A 26211-nucleotide genomic window follows, 5' to 3' on the forward strand; every position below is an offset into this window, starting at 1 on the left:
GCGCAGAGAGGTTAACTAATTTGTAAACGGAAGCATGAGATTTAAACCAGGTAGTCTGGCTCCAGAGCCCATGCTCTTCACTTTGACGCCTTTCTGCTTCCAGAACTTTGAATAGATACTGAACTCCTGGGGGCACCAGGGTTCCCGCGATCCCCCTCTGGGTTCAGCCGAGGCCTCCACGGCAGGGCATTACGGGTCGGCCTCGCCCACACTGTCTGCCTGCCTTCCTCATTCTCGCGCAGGAGTCCACCTGGCAGGCCCTGGGCAGACACTTTCTGCACCCAACTGGCCATCCTCTTCCAGGAAGCCCAAATTAACACACATGTTAAATATACTTTCATCCTCTAGACACACTCTTCTTGTGCTTAGTCATCTGTTTGTTTGTTTTTTCTGGTTTACATTACAAAGCATACCTTTAATATTATTGTGCCACTCTGAACTCAAACTTTTAGAATGACTCTTCAAACAAATGCTACCTGGGGCTTTGGAACTTACATTGAAAATGATACAAATGGACCTAACTCGTTTTTCCACTTTAAACATAGGTCTTCCACAGGCAAACTACTTATCCTGACAAAGTAGGTCATTGCTTGTTACTTTAATACACCCAGACATAGAGTTTCTAGGGAGTGTCAATACCAAAGACAGAACAGACCACCGGTAACACGGCAATACATTCTAGTATTCTTGTCAGCAGAGAAGACAGCGCTGGGCACTGTGGGGGCAGATGCAGATCTCCAGCTCTGCGGGCAGAAGGATGCAGGCACAGTGAGTCAGAAGACGATTTAAACTTCCTGATTGTGCCTTCCATGGCTTTGGGCCAAAACCCAGCATCACTATTTAGCATATGTTGTGCAGCTTTGTGCTTCTTGAAATATAGCGACATGGGAAAGCTCAATTATGCTAAAATAACCCTCTTAAAATTTTGATTACTTTATGTTTGCTACACAGAAAGAAAGAAAAATATAAATTCAGGCAACACACAGTTCTTTGTTCTACATAGAAAAGGATTCATTACGTTACTATAAAAATTATAAAATGACTGGGGATGATAAGGAAAATGGAAGGAGGCCAGAAAGTCCATTTAAGATCAAAGTCATCATTAAATATTTCTAATGTCATATATTCTTTCTTTAAAACACTTAGCAGATTCTCTTTCAAAACTATTTATTCCTGTTTCTTACACTGTGGCCCTGCCAATATTTCCCTCAATCCGTTAAATATTTTGCATTTAAAGAAAATTCTTTGCTGTATTTCATAAAGGCACATTTGGTGTTCATCATTTTCTATGCTCAGTCACTGATCTCCTGAACTTCTATTTGACACAAAATCAGCTTTGCAGCATCTCTTCTTTTATATTCTAAACACAATTTCTACTGAAACTCCTTACTCCTAAGAACCATAACTTTATTCAGTGGAGGATGTTTAATTTTCAGTAGTTTTACATTGTTTGCATTCATCTTATTTCCTTTGTTATCACTGTGATTTCAACAAATGAATACCACACATCATTTCCGTTTTCACTGGGCATTGAGAAGGTTTTCCAAAAGCAGAGGTAACCTATCTAGTGTCACACTCAAAAAAGTTCTGGGCTACTTTTAAGTGAGTTGATTATGGGTGAGATTACAGAAACCAGAGCTGATTTTTGAAGAAAGCTGATTAGTTAGTTTCATTAAGTAAAAAAACTAAAGAACCTTTAGAAATGTAGAATATTAGAGTTGGAAGGAAACTTAGCTACCACTATCATTTAAATCAAACACCTCAGCAGATAGAGTTAATTTGTTAGCTTTTTGAGATCACCCTGTGGTAAATTCACATTTGAGCTGGAGATCAGCATAGTCAGCAGGGAGACAAGTTTATATTTGAGTCAGAGACGGGTATGCTGGCCGGCGGAAGCAACACAGTTCTTTGGATTCTAGTGCTTGAGAAAAAGAGGACAAGTTAAAGGGAGAGATTTGGGATTTACATACGTCTGGATATGTTAAAGGAACTTATCACACAGTCAGATAAAGGATATAGTTGACATTAAAACAGATGGGGCAAGCTTTAGTGAGGGTGGTACCAGATAAAACTTGTTTACAAATTCTTTTATCAATCTTAACTGAAAGGAAATGAGACTACTAAACTCACTCTTAATCAATAAGGACTCAGTTGTTTCAATAAAATTACTAAGGATGTTGGCAGCAATGACCATTACACATTTTGTGATACATGAGAAATAAATGTTAGATTATATACCAAAGGCTTCCTGAAGTGATTTAATAAGATCTGTGTGATCATTTGTAGGAAAGAGGCAGACTTTTTCAGAGAGGCTGTATTTTTTTGCATTTTCAAGAGCAGCAATGAATGACAGTTCAGTCCCTCTGCATTCATTCTAGCATTTAGTATGGTGTATACCTTTTATTTTAATAATTGTAATGTTTTGGTTGATGATTTCTCAGAGCTTTTAGTGTAAAAGTATGTATGATTAATATCTTAGTGCCTAATATGGAGGCTTTATTCCCAAGGTATATTTACCCATAATTTACCAGTGCGGTCTAAGATGTTGATACATTTATTGATTTAAAAGTGGCTTACAAATTGGGTGACTAATTGTAACTCTGGGGGGGTTGGGGGGGGGAATCCCAGGGCAAAATACCTCTAAAGCCAAAAACAATCAAAGGGAGAAATAAAGTTAAGAAACCCTTCTATTTTTTACAAGCAGTTGTCCCTGTCTCTCTCTTGACTCAACTGCAGCAGAAGAGAGCTCCACCCAACCTCTCTGGTCCAGGTAAACCCTTGTAATTACCTATTGATATGTAAATAGACCACCCTCTCCACCCCTTGAGACACCTATTGATATACAGAGGCACTAAAGCCAGGGGAGAGATTCTGGGAGTACTGCAGTTTTACCCACACTAATGAGCCTGTAGGTGAGGAGAATAAGGGGATGCAATCATGAGGACTCAAGAAGACAGTATGAGGAAGAAAGCTTATTCTTTTAGAACCATCTGCCCCATTCCATTTCCACCCCCCAAAATTTGCATGACTGGTCTGTGAATTATTTTCAGTAATCTTTGTAGATTGATACAGAATGGAAAAAGCAATGTTAAGATTAGAAATGAGAGATTTTTCTTCTAAATATCATGACATGAGAGAAGATGGGTCCCCCAAATTGAGTTATTAATGTTTTAATTCCTTGGGTATGGGGGAAAAGGGACATAGACTACTCAATACACCTTAGACTGATGTGTTTGTGAGCATTTAGAACACAAAGCAGCAGTTAATGTGACCTCACATGAAGATTCAAAATAAGCCACGCCAAAATTGGATAGATACATAAAGGGGACGGATAGGGTTATATATTCTTGATTTCAGACAAATATATGACAAAATATCTAAAGATAATACTGTGGAAAAATATTCAAGTAGATTCAGAGCTGAGGAAGTACTTTAACCAGAGAATGCTGATTAATGGATTGATGGCAAAATTAAGGTAGTCTTAAGAGATTTTGATAGTATTATTTGCTCATTATGAGGAGTATATTGTCAGGAGTCCAATAAATACTTGGAAACAAAAGAACTGCTCTGGCTCATTTTTCCTTCTTCCTCTACTCAATTTTCTATTCCCACTGTGCTTTATTTTTCTCACGTACGCATTATCTGACTTGGAACTTCTCCAAAACTGTGCAGGAGAACAGGCACATAATCCAAAGTGAAACTTACAAGCAAAAAAGCTAAAGTAGCTACTAGACCCGGGTCATCATAAGTAATCCCCCCCACACCTCCCCGCTCCGCTCCGCCACACCAGTTAATCTCCCCCTTTTCCATGAACAGCAGTTAGTGGTGTTCTCAGCAGTCTGGGCTTGGCTATGACTTCATCTAGGGCCCCTAACACTGAAGTAAATGATTGTATGTATACACAAGGATCCTAAATTTTATTTAGCTTCCTATTGCCAGATGTTTTGGGATAATTACCATAACCCTACATTTGTGAACAGTATGCCCCATTAACCAAATTTCCAAAGACAAGTTTCTTCTTATTAAGGCCAACACAAAACTGCATGTTCAATAAGTCAGTTATGTATGAAACTCAATGCACCTGCAGTTGAGGTCCCATAAACAGAGCCTCATTAAAACTAAAGCTGGGTTCAGTATATAAACTACAGACTCATTAATTTCAGATAAATCATATAGATATAGCACTAATTAAGTATCTAAAATATAGTCAGAAACCATTCTTTTGCTCTTTTGTTTATTCTATTTATCCTTTAATGAGCCCTGTAATATATCATTTTTATTTCATTTATATATTCTTAATACTGAATTGAAACAGGGAGCTGTAGTCATAGCATACTTTGAATAACTTTATGTAATCATAGAATTCATTAAATGGTTATTTATCTCCTTCCTGCTTTCCTCAGAATCATACAGTTGGTAATACTTAACAAGTTCTTGCATTATACTTACTGAGAAAAAGAATATGATCTCATTTCATTGCCCTATAAGGAGATGGACCAGCCAAGGTAGTGCTAAGATGGAGGAGTGCTGTTTCTTTTACAATATGTCTTAACAGAACCACCACTTCTCACTTTATCCTACTACCCTTTTTCATACACAAGACTAGATTTATTCCTTTGACAACTAAAGGCATAAATCTTGAAACATATATCTTGCATGGAAGGAGAGATGGTTCAAAGACGTTTTTCCATTGATGAAAGCATTTGTATCCACTGACAACTATAGCAGATTTGCTGTGCATGGTCTTGAGAAGCAGAGGCCAACACCTTGCAGGGATGGTCTTTAGGACCATGACACAGCGCGCTGTTCGGTGGAGCCGGCCTCCTAGAACTGCTTTGGTTAATCCAACTAGGGCAGGGACTACAGGGAAAGAGATGGTGAGCAGAGGCCACCAAAGGTTGGAAATGTCTAGCCAACCGTCTATTTCAGAATTTGGTCTAGCTCCTCAATGGAAAAATCTTTGTATTCCTTGGTTTTGACTCCTAATTCTACAAATACTTGAGAATTTAATACTTGAGACAATGTACTCTCTGTTTTTAAAGAAGAACAAACAGTAATTTATACCAAAAAGGTACTGTAATGATTCAGGATGTTAAAACAATGATATAAAATACCCTTGTGATATAACTTTCAAAACATGCATATCATTGTCTTTAGACATTGTAATTGTTGTTATACCTGAGTATGGTCCTAATTTCTAAGAGTGCCATACTGTTCCTAATAGCACAAATATCTGCTTCAACGTACTATTTTCCCAAGTTGATTAATTAAAATTAAACTAATGCATATCAGTTTAAGTAATATTAATTAATATCAACAACGAACTCTTAAAAATCAACAATATATTTAATCATTTAAAATATATGCATAATATTAAACCTAAGTGGTCTGTTGATCTGGTCTCCAAGATTTGCACAGACTACTTCACATAAAATATTCATTCTTATTAAGTTGTCCCAGACTATTACAGCAGTCTCTAAGTTAACAAAAAAAGGAGTCAATGACAAAAAACATAAATTTGCTACGTGGGAATAATTTGTAGCCTACTTTTTATATGTCCTACACCATCTGCAGTCAATTAAGCGATTCCCAGGTGTTCACAGTAATTGCTTTAATGCAAGATTACATGTTACTTTAGGGGTCTTTAAATATTTATTTTAAAACCCTCATCTACATTTTTTTCCATTCATTTAGGGACAAAACATGCTGATGCTTAGTAATGACAAAAATAAGCCGATTAGACTTGAATTATTTTGTAGATTAAATTTCAATAAAAAATTTTTATAAGCAAAAATTCAATGAAAAACAATGAGACCGATTTAGTTGTGCTTATTTATCTTCATCGTAAATGAAAAATGTGTACTTATAGTTTGTGTCTAAGATGTCAAAAAATCAAAGCAGATGCCATTTTGTCAGGACTACTGCAGAAAGGGGGAATTTAATGGACCAGAGGATTCATCAACTATATTCCTTCTCTAAAGGTAAAAAAATAGTTCTTCACTTTTATTTAGCCTTGGAACAGGAAAGCACCATGGAGACAATCTAGCATAAAACTCATTTCATAGATAAGGAGAGTAAGTCCCAGAGGCTTGGTCAAACGCACAGATTTACACAGACATCTAATAAAAATTACAATTACTAACATATGAATAATGCATACTGTACTCCAGGAAGTGTTCCAAATAATTCACCTCTGTTCACTTATTTAATCCTCACATCTCCTATATGAGATGATGGCGATACTCCTCATCCCCATGGGATCCGTGCATAAGGCCACCCAGCTGGGAAGCAACGAATCTAGGATTTCTTTGGCTCTGGAATCCATGGTATTAACTATTAAAGCATAAGCCCTTCCTAACCTTAGTTTCTCAGGAAATTATGATTTCTAGGTGAATACACTCTTTTAGCACAGTTTGAATTATTACATAAATCATATGATTATCTTCATATTACAGATAAGAGTAAAAAAATCCACATATTCCTAAATTTTAAAAATGATTTTCACTAGACTTAGGTTCTGATGTTTTTGGTTTTTCATAACATCTCTGAATAATTAGCCAGAATCAAAGTGCTTTTCTTGCACTCAGGATTTATGACTGATGTGAAATTTTCAGATATATGGATTAATTTAAATTTAGGGAACATTAACTTAAATTTGGGGAACATTAAACAATGCTCCATGGTTTAAACAATGTAATAAGCATTGCTGTATGCTAAATTCAATAATAACGTGCTTACTATTAATGTTATATGATTACTTAAATGATGAATCTGTACAACTATGTGATTTTACTCACTGTTTGCATACTGAGTTTTTACTTTTCCATGATGGATGACTAGTAAATATTTTTGCACAAGCTTCCAGACTCAAATTATCTTGCAGCAATTGCGTGGAATAAAATACTGATGTCTCAGTCAATCCTGCTGTGCAGTAGTAGACTCAGAAATATTTCTTTAAAATTGTGTTGGCTTAGCTTCTCAGTACTCTCCTTACACCCATTCTGTGGGGAATCCTGTGTGCTCTGTGTGTGTATGCACATATGTGTACATGTGCATGTGTGCATGTGTCTGTGCTGTCTGTCTTGGATGTTGGGGATGTATTTAAGTGGACAGAGGGGCACTGACACATTTAGAAGTCTTACTTAGGGTGTTTAGTATTTACTAAAGGTTATAAATTTTATTATGTATTCACTTTATTTCTAAAATGAAAAGATCCAGCTACACTCACTAAAGTTTTAGGTATTCACTTCATCTGACCAATGATAAATCTAGGTGAAAGTATGAATCGTTTAAGGAATATTCCAAATACATGTCATCTTTTACCCTGCAGAGAAGTCTAGATTTTTATCCCTGAATTAAGGTGAACTGGTAAACATGCTATTTTATGTTATATAAATACTTTACAACATGATTATTTTATCTAACTGCACTTTGTTGCTGTTTTAGTGTTCATTAATGCATTACGGCATGGTATTAGCAGACCCAATGCTTCTTTAAGTAGAGTTGCTAAAAATAGTATACACTACATCAGCCAGTTTTCCTTCTCTTACACAGTGGGTACATTTTTTTCAGTGTATGTAAGAAAAAAACTTTTCCACTAGAACTTCATGCTTTCTCTTTAAGTATAGTGGGCTCATGTCATAACACTTCTTTGTATACCTTTACTACCAGGAAGGTCAATGTAGTTTAATTAATCATTAAAGGATACAAATAGCTTTCATATTAGTAAACAATATACTAATTTTTATGTAATTTTGTACAATCGTACTTTTTTATCTCCTTATAAATGTACTATATTTTAAAACTGTTCTATCAAATGGGTTATGTGATTAGTGTATGTTGACTCAAAATTGTAAGAAAGCAAATCAAAGATAAATATTTTCATTACAGGATCCTAATGCCTAATTTTTCTTATCAAGGACATTTTCTCTGGTCATAAATAAAGAAAATTGTATTTTTATGCATACGGCTGATTGGCAGCCCCTAGGAGAGGTAAAGAACCAGGATTACATCTTCTTCATTCTGGCATATCGGCTGCTCATCACCCCACTCCCGCATGACCCCTGGGAACTGGCCAGCTCCCCAACAAGCCTTGGAAAATAAAGGCAAGCACCTCAGACCTCAGAGGAAATCAAAGAGTCAGCTCTGTGGCAGAAGCTGTGTGTAATTTTCATTATTATATGGTGTTTAATCTTCAAAATATGAAATATGAGAAGAAAACCGGTACTAAATACAAATATCACTTTGTTCAATTTCTCAAAAAGGACATTCTTCCTAATTATCATATAGTCAGACTTATATAAGGTAGCCATGACTCTAAGCATTGGAGAATTACTGAAGGAAGACAAAAAAAATGAGGAATTATAATTGAGATTGTAATTAAGGTTTTTATATAATTTGGTTATGTCACTGATTTTTGATAAATGGAAATGAGAATGTCAAAGATGAGTAAATGATTCTGACAATAATAGCTAGCATTTCCTAGGAGTTAATTCATACTCCCCAAATTGGGCATTAAACAAGAATTATGATGAAAAATGAGATTGTGATTATAAGCATATTTTCAAAGGACATTTCAGAGCAGTGACATCCCAATTATTTGATAGCCACTTAGCCTTAAGGCTTTCTGGGTAATGGTATAGACGTGGCATCAAGGAACAGCGCATCATGTCTGTAACACAGGCCTGCATAGCACCATTCTGGGTTTTTCAAAAGTCACTGTGACTAAAACTTAAGAGAGGGAAGCTGCTAAATATGATAATCAAAAACAAAACTCGCTCTACCAATTAATATTATACCTTGTTCACCTTTTGAGCTTAGCCCCCTCCTATTTTTATCCTCCAGCTATAGACTGATGACAAAAGGGTATGAGAGAGAAACAATCTTATTCCCATTTGGCCATTGCTTTATCAAAGGTAAAGTTCAATGTAACGTAAAGAAAAGCAACATATAAGTTAATATCTTAATCCAAGTGTGCTAAGAGCTACTGAAGATCAATCATTTTGCTGAAATCAGTATTTCTTTTTTTTTAACCTACTTATAAAAGTATTCTAAATCTCTTCTATTTAGATCAATGTAGTGCTGTGGTGAATAAAAGATAACTAATTATCTCCATGTGCTGGGGGAAAGGTCATGACATTTTTACAAACCCAATTACTACAACCTTAATTATTTCTATTTTCGCTGTTATGAGCAAAGTCTACATCAAAACTACATGACAATATTTCATTTACACTGTCCTAAAGAAATGATTTTTATTCTATAGATCATATTATAGAAGTCTTCTAAGAGAATATGATAAATTTCACAAAAGTGATGTATGACTGACATCTTTTATCCACATTACTTGATGGAAATGTCCTGAAAATTGCAAAACATCATGCTATCAACACAAATGAACATATAACACTTAAAGTCACACACCAGTCTTGTCACTTATGTAAAAAAAAGGAATGTTCTGCTACCATACTAATTATAGATTGAAAAATAGAAACTTTGACCTGGAGAATGGTTCTGAGACTTGTTTAAGAAAATTCTTGCTTTTTCTTCAAGGAGTCTGACCTCTTGGGATCTTGTACTTCTTTAACCACTTCCCAACTACAATATCTCTCCTCTCTTTCAGCTTTATTCTAAGAAGAGAAATTTGGAGGAAGAAATCTTGAGTTCATTAACTCCTCCTGTGTTATGATCACGAAATAGAGTCTTAGACTTCATGGGGAGATTCTGATATTAACAGAAATGTAACAAAATGCCTGGCACTTTATAAGTACCCCAAAATATTTGTTAAATTGATTTTTTTTTATCCTAAGTCTAGAAGTGTTTAGATTTAGTTTGGACTACATCTAAGTTGCATATCTATATAATATTTTCTTTGTACTTTTTAGGATTGGAAATAACCTGTTCCATATTCTTAGAATAAGTCTGGATTAGAATTAACACACCTGTCTGCCTTAGCCTTAGATTACACATATCTCTACAAATTCAATTGGAAGGAAGGTAGACTTGTAAAAAATAAATTTAAAAAAATGGAAGGGCAGAAATACAAAGGGTACAGATATTTGCTTTGCTGAACACTCTTACAGATAATTTTGGGCAAAAATGATAGACATAGTAGCTACTGATTAGGTAGACATTCTTTTCCCAATAAAATGTGGAAAAAAATTCAAAGTCTGTCACATTCGTAAATATTAACTGTAATTTTCTACAGTAATTTATAGATTTGGGGTAGAAACTAGAATTGTACTTGGAAAGTGAAGAATAACTGAATTTGTTTTTCATAAATATTAGTTCATTTTTCTGGTAGTATATTTTAAATAAGGCAAAATTTCTATATCTATACTATAATCAACACCATGCCCTTAAATAAAAACTGAAAGACAAAACAGAAACAGGAAAAGAGGGTTACACAGTTTTTAAACTGTTTGTCAGTTTTAAACTTACTTTATGTCAATACAATTAAAATTGAAGTCTTTAAATGTTAATGTTGATGGAATGCATTGCTTTAATTCATCTTATTATCTCTTTAAATTCAGCCTAAAGATAATTTTGTCTTGACATGATTCAAAAAGTTTTCACACATCAGATAACTTCCTATGATGTCGTCGCATCTTTGCAACACTATGGCCTTTGCAACAGTATTATAATCCAACATACATTCCTCAACTACACAAAAATACACTGGATAGAAAAACATCATGAGGTCTCACACAATAGCAATGTATTTGTAACTTAAGTGATACCAATAATCACAATTACCATCTAAAAATAGTAAATGATTCAAAATACAGTCGTCTACCACTTTCAGACACTGACATTGCCCTGATTCTTATAATTCAAAATTGGTGTCCTTGATTTTAGAGATGAGAAAACTGAGTCTTCAAGGGATTATTTTTTAGAATCTCACAGGGTTTCACTACAAATGTCAGTGCGTCATTCCCATCTACTCCGTTTTATACACGTCTTCCTGTGGTCTCAGATGTCTACCGAAAAATATGAAACAGTGAAAAGTTGGAGGTCACCAACATTACACCCAGAGAACAGCGATATTAAGCAGTTTTTAGTTTAAACTTCATTGGAATGAGTGCATTTTCATCCACAGAAATAAGCTGCTACATTAACTTATTGATTTGCTTCATTTAAAACTAAGTTTTCTCGTCCATCTCCCGCCTTTTCTTTCTTCCTCTTCATTCTTCTCTCTCTCTCTTCTCCCTCAGTTGGCAAATACTGATACTGCACCAAAACCAGTTTGGAACAGTGGGTGAAAATACAAATATAATACTATTATTCTTCATATTTTCTGTAGGAAACCGTGCAGCAAAATGAAAACGGTATTTGATTGCACTCCATGTAATCAAACAGCTGCTTTGTTCTACAGCACTAGTTACGCAGCTATTGTGTTACCGTGGACATTGGTATGTAGTCTCTGTGGGTTTAATTTACAGTATGGGATTCCCCCTAAGGACCCTAATTAATTTTTTTAAATCGAGAACAGAATGCAAAAGAAAGATCTACGTAGCTATAGAGTTCTCAATATTAAAAAAATTCTGGTATGGAAAATCTGCCCAGTGTAGGCCTCTTTCTGCAATTTTAACATAACCATAAAGATTGCCATGAAGATTTAACTTGAACCACTGTTGCTTCTGAGACAGTTCTATATCCATAGACAATTTCTTTTCTCTAATTTTTAATTCATTGGCATATAAGTTTCCTTCATAAATGATATATTTGGACATATAAAATTTGATAAATTTATATATATCTGTATAATCAGATAATACTATCCAATTATAGCAATTAACAGATATATGCTGACTAACTTTTATGATGCACAGATTATATGAAATAAAATTTAGTTATTATAAATAAAACAAACTATATTTTTTGAAAACACATATATGCCAAAATATAAGTTTTGCTTTTGGTTTCATTAAAGCAAATAGCATATCAAAAGGTGTTTCATTTCCTACAAAGGAAGTGAATAGAATCAAATTTATGGTTATAAATCTCACATTTTAAATGTCATATTCTTCTGAAATTTAATTAGAAAAACTGGAGCCAAGCTGGCATTAAAATGCTGCTTAATTTTTCATTGAGATAAGAGCACCTCAGTCCTCAAAACTGTAATTTACTATTTATAATATAATTCTACACACACACACAATATCAGTATTAGGCAATTTTCCCACAGGAAAATAGAGTATGCTAAAAATATTTTAGCCATTACACACAAATCAAATTTGTTTCATTATTTTACATAATTACAACAGACCTTTTATTTGCCTTTCATCTTATAAAAATTATCAAATAATATCACATAATACAAAACTCTAAACTTTTTGGACAATATGAGAAAACACTAATATTTTATCATTAACTTAATTATAACTTCTAAAGCCTATAAACCATAAAATATAGATAATTTCAACATCAAATTTATAAACAATGCATGTTAAGACTTGTCATATTCAATTATGTCATTTCTGATTTGCATAAGGCAGAAAATAATATTATTTGAAAATTATTGACCTAAAACAAAGGATTCATTGACCACAAGATGCTGTATCTCACATATTTAAGTCTGTAACGTAATTTAACATATACTTTGGAGATATTTGTTAGGAAAACGAGGTATTTCATAATTCAAGGATAATAGCAAAAATATGTAATTCAGTCTCATAGTGATACATTGGCAAGCATAATAACTACAAATACAGGAAACTATAATTAGACTTAGGACAAATCAAATCACGTGAAAGATAACTGAGTGGCAATAGGGTGTCTAGTTAGATCAGAGAAACAATATACTTTTGCTTACCCCAGTGTAAACAGTCAGTTGTAAGATGTGGGGTGGAGTAAGATGGTATAAGCAATCTTTACCCCAAAACACTCACCTACTGTCAGCTGTCCAGTTAACTGCCCCATGTGATTTCTTGCATTCACAGTTACATTCCTGTCAGACTGCAAGACCAGTGGACTATCCTGGGAAACACGTATAAAATAAAGAAATCAAATAAAAAATAGAAATATAGTCAAAACTTATTATATAAAATTATACTGCATTTGTTTGGATATTATCAAATTACATTTCTGTGTTTTATATTTAGCAGTTATTTTTAACAACCCAAATATTAGGTGAACAATAAAAATGTATATAGATGCCTCATAATAATGACTTGACAGAGTAGGAATGTTTCCACTTTGGTAAATGGCATTGACTATTTGATATAAGCATTTCCAACTCTACTGATTGTTTTACATCAAAGGTATGGCAACCCCTCTCCTGGTCATCTCTCAAAGGTATATATGAGAACCTGTGGAGATATTTTAGACCCTACCCAAATGAGGAAGTCCCCTTTTAAGTTGAACTTACAACTTTCAGTTCTCAGCTTAAATGTTATCTCCTCAAAATTGTCTCTCCTGATCATGTAACTACAGATTAATTCATTCCCCAAATTCCCAGTCTCCAATTATTTTGTTCAAAGTTCTTACTGAAAGACAAATTCATGTTGCTTTAATATGTGTTTAGTTGTCTTTTCTGTTTCTGTCATAAAGGCAGCCTCCATTGGACGGTGGCCATGGTAGTCATGGGTACACAATTCTATCTTTGCTACTTAGCATATTGCTGAAGGAAAGCATTTACTAAGTATTTATTAAGTGGGTAAATTAAACTCCATAATCAATTGGTATTACCTTTATCAATTACTTCATGTGGAAATGCTTTGTAAATCATAGAGTAGTTTATGTAAGGAGGTAATACTAGAATATAAGATGTTTCCCTGGAAATTCTCTTTTAGTATATAAGACATTGGTTTAATGTATATTTTTATCATCAATCTAGCATTTAACAGCAAAATAATTTATTAAAGGATAATATGACTGCCTTAGGAACCTGAATATTAGGTTTTTGTCACCACTGGCCTCAAACAAGTAACTTACAAGTGCTTACATTTTTATTTTTATGACCTAAAATTTAAACAGGATGATCACCTAAAAACTGTGTATTCATTCATTCAACATTTATTTATTAGTGCTCATTATGTATGATATGATATTCTAGAGGATTAGGACTTCAGTGACCAAGACATAGAATAAAATCTGCCCTCATGGAGCTTTTAATGTAGGTATTGAAATTCTGTAAAAATCTTTCCCAATACTATACTATCTAAATGATGCATGTGCCACTTCTATGTCAATGTAAATATGCAAGTACTTTCATATATAAGCCAAATCAAAACTCTTTTGATATTAGGATTTGAAATTTGTGATTTGGATATACATACAAGGGTTTTATAGGCTTTTTCCTAAAGCTATTTTGTGCCCCTTCTGATAAGATTCAAAGCTTTGAGCAAAGGTATACACATAAAGATAGACCACACACAGGAGTGCACACTAGTACACATATACACTGCATGCACACAAACACACACACAGTTTCTTTTAAAAGTGGGTTTTGCCATTGTGTCTAAGATTTGATTTTTAAAAACAGTTTTTTACATTTTGAAGAATGCATTTATTCTATAAAGTAAGAATTAGATGCACAAAAAGCATGTAGTTTTTATTCTCTGCCTGTCTCTTATCACAACTCGTACATTTGTGGTAAAAATCAAAGTGTTATTTCAGTACAAAAAAAAAAACTATTTCTGTAGGTATTTCTATGCTGCAGTCATTTATCTATGAAAATATCTGAGGTATTTTAAACTAACATCATCATTCTCTTTGATCGATATGTTCAAATTCTACTTACAATATAGGTTGTGGACTAAGGACTGTTTGCAAACAATTGCACCCCATAAGGATCTTGCACAAAAAGGATGGCTCATAAAAGCACACATACACATACACATGATTCTATTTCATGGTGGCAGAATTAAATACATGCAACCAGTGTATTTTAAAAACGATCTTTGAACTAAATACATAAGAAATAGCAGAAGCCTATAAAGCACCTTGCAGTTCAAAATATTATAAAAATACATTGATTAATTTTTCACTCACATTTGTTCAATACTTTATGATATAACATGATTGTTGAAATTTTAAAGAATTGATCACATAATATGCTTTCACTTGCATTACTGAACCTAAATTTCTGGTAGCTATAGCATCAAAAAAGCATAACCATTAGTATATATAATATAAGGACTATTACACACTAATTTGATTATAAGTATATTAAAATAATATTTTAGTATATTCTTTTAGTAAGTTTATTAAAAGAATTATTGCTTTATTAAATTTTTAAAGATGGGATAAAAGTCCATTTTAAAAGTCAGTAAGAATTTCTTCTGATTTAATAGAGAAACAGACAGGTTAGAATAGAAAGTTTATTATTTGTCCTTGTTTACAATATATCAATTAACTTTTCTCTTACTTTAACCATAGAGATCCTGTTGAGGTTCTCTCCTTGGCATTCTTCCCTTCTCTTCACATGATTTCACTAAACTTCCCCTGAGAATTAAATGTTTAGGTCTAGATTAAAATTATACTCTGATAAAAATGCAATCTTTTTACTGACTAAAACTATAAACATATTGCTATCAGAGGTAATGAACAATTCTCTATTCTGTATCCATATGGACATCAAATATTATTTATACTGATTTGTTAAAAATATGATTAGGTGAACTGAATAAAAACAAGAAACCAAATTTGGCAGACCAAATGTAATGGTTGTAAGAGCACTATTTTCATTGACGAATCACACTATCATTCCTGCATTATGTATCAGCTCGGTGACATCTTTCGGGGTTAGAACCATAGCTTACACATCGTGTGTTCAACACGTGACAACACAATATCCACTCTGTGCTAATAAATACATGTATGTGATAAAATTGATAACTCCTTCAATCATCCAAAGAGGACACAATCTGAAGCAATTTATAAATCTGATACCAATCACATTTTTAGGTGAAAACTCAGTATCAAGAAACTGCCTCTTACTGAAAGAGACTGAAATTTAAGAAGGTTTTATATTCTCCTTCCTGCGTTAATTTCTCCAAAAAATCTCTACATAAGAAAATAACCTCTTCTGATAGATCACTGCTTTCCTCCCTTCGTTTGTATATGCCCCTTTCTGGTTCCTTGGTATTATATTCTTGTGTTCCCAAACTTAGAAAGCTAGGTCTAATTTCACATATTAAAATAGACATAGCAGTGGTCTTCTATAGCTTATTCTTGCTGAGACTCTAAAAGGGAGGAAACTATTTGGTGGCATCATCTCATGGAGTAGGAATGAGACAAGTTTTGTAAGGGAAAGTAAGAAGGTGGCATATTATTCTGCATCATATACTAGTATAAATAGCTTTTCTCTTTTGGAGGAAGAAAAATCTCATCTTTGGACTCAAATATTTTTCCCCCCAAATCAAGAAATCTCCCCTTGCAGGTATTTCACAGCTGTCTGCAGCTGACCTGTATCCTCGCTGTAACCTTAGAAAACATATCTGCCTTCTTGCGCTATTCTTGAAACAAAGGAGGGAGGCGATCTGGGAGGAAGGCAAAGAAAGGTTAAGTGGGTCCCAAAGCTCCGGCTTATGAGTCTTCTGCACACACATTCTTTAAGGCTGTCTGCAACCTTGCTAGTGGTTATAGAAAAACTGTGCGGTATGTTCGTTTTCGATACTTCAGTGATTGGCAGTGTGAGTAACTCAGGCAAAGAAATGATGATTCCTTTCTTCTTACTTGTATTGTTTTTACCTTTGTTTATCATCAGTATTCACTGATTTCACTGATTATCTATTATGTGTCCAGCTCTTTGCTAGTCAATCTAGTAAGTGGGTATAGGACAGAAACAAGGGAGACAAACTTTCTTCTCTTAACGGAGTAGTTAATCTAGTAAGCCAGACAGACAATACACCAGAGTAAAAATAAAAGTGAAAAACCAAACTAGTAACAGGCTGCCATGGTGGAGACTTTCCTCATACAGTATTCACACTAGTGAGAAGTGTGCGGCGTGCATGTGTTTGCACATGCATGTGTGAGGCACTTCCACTTCAGATAGTCCTTCTCGCACGCTTAACCGGTAAGTTGTAGTAGAAACAGCAGCGGCAGGGGGCAGCAGCTATTTTTACCGGCACCTGGTCACTGGCAGATTCTAAGGTCTTTACATGTATGAGCTCATCCACTCATACAGCTGACAATACAGTCACCCATGGGAGAATCAAGTTGTAAGAATCAAGTTATAACACAGTTGTAAGACAGACAGTGGCCCACGGCTGTTTGAGTTCAAATAGTGAGTCTACCAAACACTTCTGCTTGACTGGGCGAGTCACTAAACCTCTCTGTTTCCATGATTTCATCTGTAAATAATACATACTATTACATGGTTTCACCTGTAAATAACACAATTTGTGGACATTTATATGCAATTAATGAGACAATATATACAAAATGCTTAGATTGGTGTTTAGCCTTTGCTGAGGACACTATTAGTGTTTTCTTTTATTATTCATTCCTTACTACAATTACAACATTCTCCTAATAATAGGACTGGTTACACTTCCTATACACAGGAAGAAACTTCAGCAAAGAGAGTACAAGTCACTGTTCTAAATCACACAGCTAATAAATGACAGAAGCAGTCCTTGAGCAGAGCAGTTTGGGTCTGGAATCTTCCTTGTCAACCACTATGAAGTCCTCTGGTGGATGACTGAATTCTAGCCTTTCTGAAATGTCAAATCAATGTCTGAAAATAAATTTAAATGTTAATTTAACAAAAGGTAATTTAAAATTATACATTCTAGTCTCTAGAAGAAATGCCTGACACAGAGTCTGTCAGAGAGTGTGACATACGGCCTCCCCATTGCCATCGGCCGAGTCTCAGGGACGGTCTGGTGCAATCCGGTTCATTTTGCTTTTTCAGATTCTAGAGAAGAGTGCACACTCCTGAACTGCCCTCCGCACACACATTTTAGAATGTGTCACCCACGAGAGGCTCCCTACTATCCTGAAAGATGATAATTATGATCTACATTGTTAAACAGAGATGGCATAAATTTGATGTCACTTCTTGAATTTATAGTTTTGCCTGAGTTTTACCAAGTATGTTTTCTTAACCTGACAGAAATTACATATTCTTGCAATGAAGTTACATTATTCCTAAATCCTGGATTTTCCTTTTCCTCAATATCCAATCAGAAATGTCTTTTAACTATACTTTTTCCTGTCTTTCCTGTGACTACGCCTATAATAGAATCGTAGCTTATATCGGGATAACCACTTCCTCCTTACACTGACTTTTCATAACCAGGGCTATTTTTCTAAAATACTACAAAAAGTATTGGTGTGCCTGAATTAAAACAAAACAAAGTATCTATTGATTTCTCATTCCCAGCTTGGAAAAAATTCACATTCATTATTTAAAAGGTACTTACTTATAATGCAATCCTAATCCTATTCGACTATGTCACACCATTTCGCAATACAAGAATTACCCAAATTCCTCATGTTTCTGGAAATTATGCCACTTCTGTGCATTCCCTACACCTGACATTCTTAACCACTTCTCTAAAACTGGTAAAATTATAGACATTTTTCAAGCTCCAGCTCACAGTTACGTCCTCTGTTATGCTTCTCCACTTCTCCAGAGTTCAGTTTCACCCACCCCCCTTCAGTTCTTCTTCAGTCAACCTTGATGTCTATCACAGCATTCGTAGCAGGATTTTTGCTTTGCTTTGTTTTGGTCATTCCTTTGTTTAAATCCCCCATTAGACTAGGTATCCTGAGAGCACAGTGCATTGTCATTTTCTTTCACACATACAGACTTTTCAAAGTATAGTTTGTGGCATGCTCGGCTCCTAGTTCACGTTCAGTCCGTATCTGTTGAGATAATGAATGGTACTGACAACGCTTACAACATAAAGCGCTCTGGCTACATAGTTTCACCTAGATTTGTGTTCAGGTCACACAGAACCTACCAAGCTCTTGCTACATTTTTAGTGTTTGGCCCAGAGCAAGGTTTCTAAAAAGCTTTTTAAGTGGAAAAAGTCATATCACATTATGATTTGTCTTATATTTATCTCTGCACAAGGCAGCCACTTCATTCCTTTCCTTAAGCATTTGACTCACTTATGCTGCAAAATAAGTAACTTTTTTATTCCTCGGTCGATAAAACAATTATATGAAATTTCATTTCCTTCAGAATGTAAATCATTTAATTATTGAAACTTGAATTTTAAAGACAGAAAACACTGATCATGAATAGGAATAAATCTAGGGCTGTTAAAGGGACTTCCTCAAATTTTCAGCATTTACATTTTAATTTGAATGTGGAGTAGTGCAGGGCAGGGAGAGCATTTACTCACTAATCAGACTGTGGGAGAATTCTCCACTTTTAGTAAGAATTCTCCACTTTTATTAATTTTCTATTATAGATTACCTAGTCATGGACGTTACTACAAGGAATATCTTCTGAGACGGTTCTGTGACATCGGCCGGCCCTTCTGCACCCCCACCCCCGCCTCTTTAAAGCTACCTAGCACAAAGAGCTACACACATTCCTCAGAGGTCCTCCTTATACCAGTTACTGATGAAAGTGTCTCCAGAAAAATGCTACAGGGAGCAGTTTAGCACATGACGGTCCATTTACAGGGAATCTCTTGTGATCTCCCACTTCCTGTGTCATTCAAAAGGCTCCAAATGAATCTTTTGCCGTGAACAGGCTTAGGAAATAAATGCTTCTTGAATTAGTATCCTAAAATGGAAAAATACTCTCTCTCTCTAAAGCAACCAAGGTCTGGATCAATAGAAGACTACTGCTGTGTCAATCAGATGACATTTCATTCCCAGAGAATAGTAAATAACTTGAAGTTAGAGAACAAATTAGTACCTGGAAATATATTATCCCGGTTCTTTTAAAAAATAAGTGTGTGTGCATGTGTGTGTGTGTGTGTGTGTGTGTGTGTGTGTGTGTGTGTGTGTGGAGGAGGGATGTTTGCAAATTCAGCCTTTTTAGTAAGTTGTCAGATCACAGGTGAAGTCATTAACGATTATGATACATTGCTATATGAAAATAGCATATCACTTACTTAGTTTGGTTACTGGTTAGTCAATCCTTCAAAATAGATTTTAATTATATTTCCTAGAAAGACTAGTGAATTTCATAGATGAATAATATAATCTTTATTTCTATTTCAAAACTGATCCATTATTCAAAAAAGTTTTTTTTAACCACAGAGAAAGTTAAAGTTGTTTTGCAAAATATGCTATCTATATTAAGACAGTAGAAACAGCTAGAAATTTCCAAAGGTCATGAAGTAATCAACTTAATATTAGTAAATATTTGATTTAAAAGAAATTTTCTATTAATGCACTGAAATAGTGATATATGAGAAATCAGCAAACCCTAGCTGAGACATTATCATAGGACCTTTGTTAAGTCTTTTCTTAACTGCTTTGTTTTCCATAAAAAATGAAAGACAGATGCCATCTGAAGAGCAAACACAACAGAGGAAGAAAACTTACAACATGCTTTTATTAAAATGGTACTTCTTCCTAAAAGATATAAAGTGTGTTATAAACTTAAACAAATGTTAAATTGGTCACTAAATTCTGAAGAACTAAGGGACTTTCAAACTATGAGAAATAAATGTGTCCAGACATGTATGTTGTTGCTCCGTGCAATGAGCTTGTTGCTAGAACTGAACCCCAAATCTTTTACTTTTCTATCAGTTAAGGCAAAATAAAAATGTATGTTATAAAATTTTCACTGCCTGATAAAAGCAAGCAAAGAAATATCAGGGAGAAATATTTTCTCCTAATAGTAGCATTTAATCTTCACTCTCTGAGAAGTTTAAATATGCTCACTTAAAGCATTTGTTTCCATATTCAGGCAATGTGCTGTCTGCCCCGAGGCCTGCCGGAAAATAATGCTATTGGGAACTAGATGTTGAATTCTAAGGAAGGTGTCAGAATTTCTACTTCTGTTAAAAAATAACTGAAGCAGTAAAAATGAATGAATGAATGAGTAGTGTTGAAAAAACAGCTTTGAAAAATTGAATATAACTATTAGGTTTCATTTCATCTTATTTATGTAAAAATAATATATTACTTTGGTACTCATTAGTGATTTACATTAACACAAGATAAAATTTTTCTATTTCATCCTTTCTGCAGAGCACACTTAGAATTTGAATGAGTGTGTACACTTACTGTTTTAGAAAGTGAAAGATAAAATTTAATCTTTAAATCTATAGGAAGAATTTGTAATGCTTGAAATTCATTATTTTAAATATGAGTAATTGATTTAATAAAGCTGTAAGCAGTGTAGGGAACTCATCTATATTCATATATATTCACCTTTTGCATTGCAAAATTCTTCACAATTAAGTAACTACGAATTTGCCGTTACAAATAACTTCCTCATCTATGAAGTGAAATACTGAACTAGAAAATGTCATGAGAACAATCATATATTGAGTTCCTGTTCTCTCTCCAATTATAGCTGGTTTTGCTCCCTCTTCCAAAGCGCATGGAAACGGACGAGGTGGTCTTACGTGTCTCGGAGCTGGGTCCAGAGAAGTCTGCCTTCCGATTCCCGCCTCGGTAATTTTTGAACCTTACATCATCACACTACATAATCCACACCCTTATTTGCCCTCATTCCTGGAAGATTTCATTCTGGGCTCACTCACTGTTATGCTCTCCAAGATTATTAGGGGTTTCAGTTACCACACAGAAGATTTTCTGATATTCTGAACCCTTGGATTCTTGCTCTATCTAGCTGTGATCCTGCCATACACCCTTCATCAGCCTCCCTCAAGGTCATACTAAGATTTTGTCATTACAAATAACTACCTCATCCATTAACTATACTTCAGCATACCACACCTGCCTTTTTGGTTTACTTTTTCTAGTACCTCACACCAGATCCAAAATAAAAATTCTTCTGGAGTGTGGTAAATTAAAATCAGTATTAATTGATAAAAAGACAGTTATAACTGTGCTTTATTACCATCAAATAGAAAAAAGTACAAATTTATCAGAAATGCTTACTGCAATTAAAAATTTAAAGAGATACTACAAAACCACGGCAAAAAATGATGAGAAGCTTCCCAGAAATGTTTCTCTTGAGGATTTAGATAGTTTTTCTGTCCCCACCTAGTTCACATCACTGTCGATGAATGTAACTTATTGCTTGAATGGAAAATGGTTCAGCATGAGATATATTCTGTCTTTCCTGTATAATGAATGGGTTGAGAAACTTGCTCACTTAAGTAGGAAGAGATCCAGTATATAAACGTTACTCTTTTAAAAAGACATTCTGAAGTATATCTGAAGACGTTACATCATACAGACTTATCAACAACATTATCATTCATAATGGTTCAATTAGGTACAACTTCAATTTTGCAGTAAGGAACTAATCAGAAACCAAGCAGCTTGCAAAATACTCTGTAAGAGAAGAGTTACTACAGTTCTCTTTTTAGGGAGCATGCCTAAAAAGCCATTCTAAAACTAACTAAATGCTTTTTATTTTATGTTTTACTCTTTCTTTAAGAGTTGCTCTAACCCTATATTGTTTAGAATGTGTTGGGGAAGTTGATGGATGGTTGAAGCATGTGATACAGAAGATACCTTTATTTTATCACATGCTTCACTTATGTTTTTACTATAACCCTGGAGCTAAAGATTTGCTTTACTCTATTCATGGAAATGTCTACCATATGCCCTACTTGTAAGAAAAAAAAAAGAGAGATACATAGATGAGACATGGATTTTTCCATGCAATCATTGGCTATATTAAACAAGAAGCCATAAATATTTCTTACTGTGACTCCCTTCACTTTTCTGTTATAGACTCTCCTTTAAAAGGATGCATTTGATAAAACTAGTCATGGGGTAGAAAACATTAAGATCCATAAATGGAACTTGTTAGCACTCCTGCCACACTATTCTATAAGATAACTGAACTCAGAATCTCTCTGCTTTCAAAATAACTCACTTCTGCCTAATATAACATGCCTCACATATCTGTTAAGTCCTACCATAAGTTTTTGATACCCAGTTTGTGAATCACTCTCTCTGTCTCTCTTTCATTTTTTACTGGAAATTTTTAAATCCTAAAACAATGCACTTTAGATAAAGATAAAATCCATACTTTTATACCAGGAAGACCTGGCTTTGCCTGCACCAATACCTCTCAAACTTGCCATCAGATAAGAACCCCCTAAATTTTCACACTATCATGTTAACACTGCATTCTGTCTGTCTCATTTCTTCATCATATGCACCCACCTACAGCAAGCGAATCTTAATGACCATCTTTCTAGGCTTACCTCAGAAGCTATGTCATCAGACTGTCTAATATTTACTCCTATTACAATCTCAGATGAGAGAAGTATTTATAGAAGATGTTTGAAATATATGTTCAATATATACATTCTTCTGGCTGCTTTAATTGTAGAGTTAAGACATATATAGATGTTCCTTTGTTAATCCCTCTTCAAAAACAATTTTATTTAACTCTATTTTAAAAGGATTCTCACAATTCAAAACCATATTAAACATGTTAATAATACAAAACCATAATAAACATGTTTCTGATTTTTTCTCTTAAACTATTTTCACAACACTATTTACTATTTGGCTCCATGATCACCTTATGAAATTCTATACAGCACATTTATTTGGCACTTTCTGCTAAGAGATTTGTTTTCTTTAATTAATTAACTGGTTATGTTCCTTTACTTCAGGAACTAAAATCATGTAACCATGTTTCTTTTCCCTTCTATTCTTCAAGTCAAAACTGAAGCTAAAGGCTAAAAGTTATACAAAGATGGGGTTTTATTTTTTTCTGATCTTGCCCTACTTTTATTCTAAGTTCTTTTCAGCCCAGGCTTTCCTAGTGTTCTTGTTTATGTTTTGCTACATTTTTTGTGCATTTCTGTTATTATAGTTTCTGGAGTAAGGTATAAATAGAAAACTAATGCATAATAGCATAAATTATGTTACTATGCCTATGCACATATTTCATATGAAATAATATTGTGACAATTTAAACTGATAACTAGTAATGCTTAGTCTAGATATAAATACAGATAAAGATATATAGATATATCTACCAAACAATTCAAGATTAATAAAAGGATGATTTGCTTTCATTTCTCTTAAACAATGAAATGGCAAGGGAATTTGGTAGTTGGTTGAAGTAAGAACCTTGTAGATATTCTGGCTGAAGCTAGACTTCTAATTATAAAACAACCAAAGTAGTGAGGTTGTATTATTCAAAAGAAGTACCATTAGTTACTAGATCACTTTATATTTTTGGAAAGATTATCTTATTTACTAGCAGAGATATGATATTACTCATTTGTACATCTTCAGATAATTTAAGTAAAGTACTGTTTTCTCATATGAAGATTAAAATGGAAATGACTGAAAAATAGATGTGCCATTGTGAAGGAGAAAAGGACTTTTATTCTTTCGATTCAGAATTTCTTTGGAAAACTTGATTGGCAAATTTCACTAAAAATATGGAATAGTGTACTAGTTGTATATACACTGAAAACTTTCACACATGCCCTAAGCAACACTAATCTACTGGGAATCTTCTAAATATGCATTAGAACGAAGTCAAAATTACACTGAAAAGACATCTCAGAATCTTAGGTTAGTTCTAGGAATCCACTTGACGTCCTGAATGAGCCCAGGTTACAGGCTCACAGGCTATAGGCACAGTAAGTTAATGGACAGAATAGAAAGAAATACAGCAGAAGATGTACAACTTCTCTAAATAAGTACTGAGATTATATCAACTAAAAAAAAAAGCATTTGAAATTCACCTGGATATTGTGATAGCTCTTATAGAGTACATTGGATATAACAGGTTATAATATAAAAATTTCACTGGATCAATGTGATATTCTTGTAATTAGTTTATCTGCAAACACAGAAAACAAGGATTAAACTACAGTTTCTACATCTTAAGGTATTTTTGACAAACTTTTATGATCAAGTGTGAGTATGTGCAGAGTGATAGAAATAAACAAGACATAGTTCAACATGTCCTTGCCTGTTTCATGTTGGCAACCTAACTGCCCAAATCCTCAGACATTCTCAGTAATGCGGCACAGCACAAGGCAGAGCGCAGGCCTTTAACCTTACAGATTTCTCGGTAAGCAGCTTAACCATTGGCAGTCCAGATACTTGGTCACGTTTGATCCCAGAGTGTGCTAAAACCCTACCTTCTATAGTTTAGCCATTTATGTTATGAAGAGACATTGGCCTACTAACCTCCCGATGTGGATTTGAAATACTGGATCATACAATACAAATGCAATTTTTAATTAGTCATGGGGTGTTCCAATTATACTATATATAAAATGTATACTGGGTTTATGAAAAAGGACACATGAATAGAACTGACCACACAGAAATGCTTAAGAAAAAGGCAAATTATATTCTTTAGGAAACAAAAACACACTTCACGATATGAAATATCACTACATACTTAAACTATCAGCCCCCAGATATCTGGCCCAAGGAAAATTATATTCCCTCACTCCACTGTAACACATAGACAACTGAGCTGGTATGGGAAACCAGTAGAATTATGCTTGCTAAATCTATAAAGATGTCCCTTCTCTAAATACCTATATCCAATATGTTTTAAGGCATAGAACTATTTTGAGAGCTTATACTCTTGTCATTGAAGAGTGGCTTTACTGTAAATATTTTTTAGGAGTTTTTGTCTAACTGAAGGTTTACAATGAGTTTGTTCCCTTAAGAGGTTTTACCAAACATGACATTTTAACAGTCTCTGTAGAAAAAACAATGTAAAGCCAAGCTGCCCAACTGGATCAATGTCAAGTGTAAGCTGACTGAGCTGACTAACTAGATGTTTTATAGTTATTCCTAAATTTATTTGTCAATATATTGACTAAAGTGTAATGCTGAGAATACCAATCTGGCAATTTAAGGCTGAAAAAAAATGATTAAAACATTGTCAGGTTGAGTATTCACTCTGAGACAGAGTAAGTCTCCACAAATTGTCCAATAAATTATTCTGTTTCATGGGGGTAAAGACTCTCTTTAGGGCATGCCAATGTTATATTAAAAATTAGCTGGGAATTTTAAGACAGTCAGAGGACCTATACCCCACAAGGATAGCACAAGTAGTATAAAAAAATAACTGAATTTTCAAGGTAAAAATATTCCCTAAAGATATGGCAATGTCAAACACATTGCAGGAAAAAGGAACAAATTAATTGTTAC

The 26211-nt window shown here is 34.1% G+C and overlaps 1 protein-coding gene across 4 annotated transcripts in view; it reads right to left on the reverse strand.

Annotated features, from left to right (window-relative positions):
* SGCZ (sarcoglycan zeta) overlaps positions 1–26211 on the reverse strand; it is an 849975-nt gene that overhangs the window by 67968 nt on the left and 755796 nt on the right. For all 4 annotated transcript variants that reach the window (XM_073219083.1, XM_073219082.1, XM_036997286.2 and 1 more), the window contains one exon: positions 12891–12978. In XM_073219083.1, the coding sequence (XP_073075184.1) occupies positions 12891–12978 (88 nt within the window). The remainder of the gene's footprint in view (positions 1–12890; positions 12979–26211) is intronic.

The sequence above is a fragment of the Manis javanica genome, chromosome 12, assembly GCF_040802235.1.
Source record: "Manis javanica isolate MJ-LG chromosome 12, MJ_LKY, whole genome shotgun sequence".
In the NCBI taxonomy this organism is placed as follows: domain Eukaryota; kingdom Metazoa; phylum Chordata; class Mammalia; order Pholidota; family Manidae; genus Manis; species Manis javanica.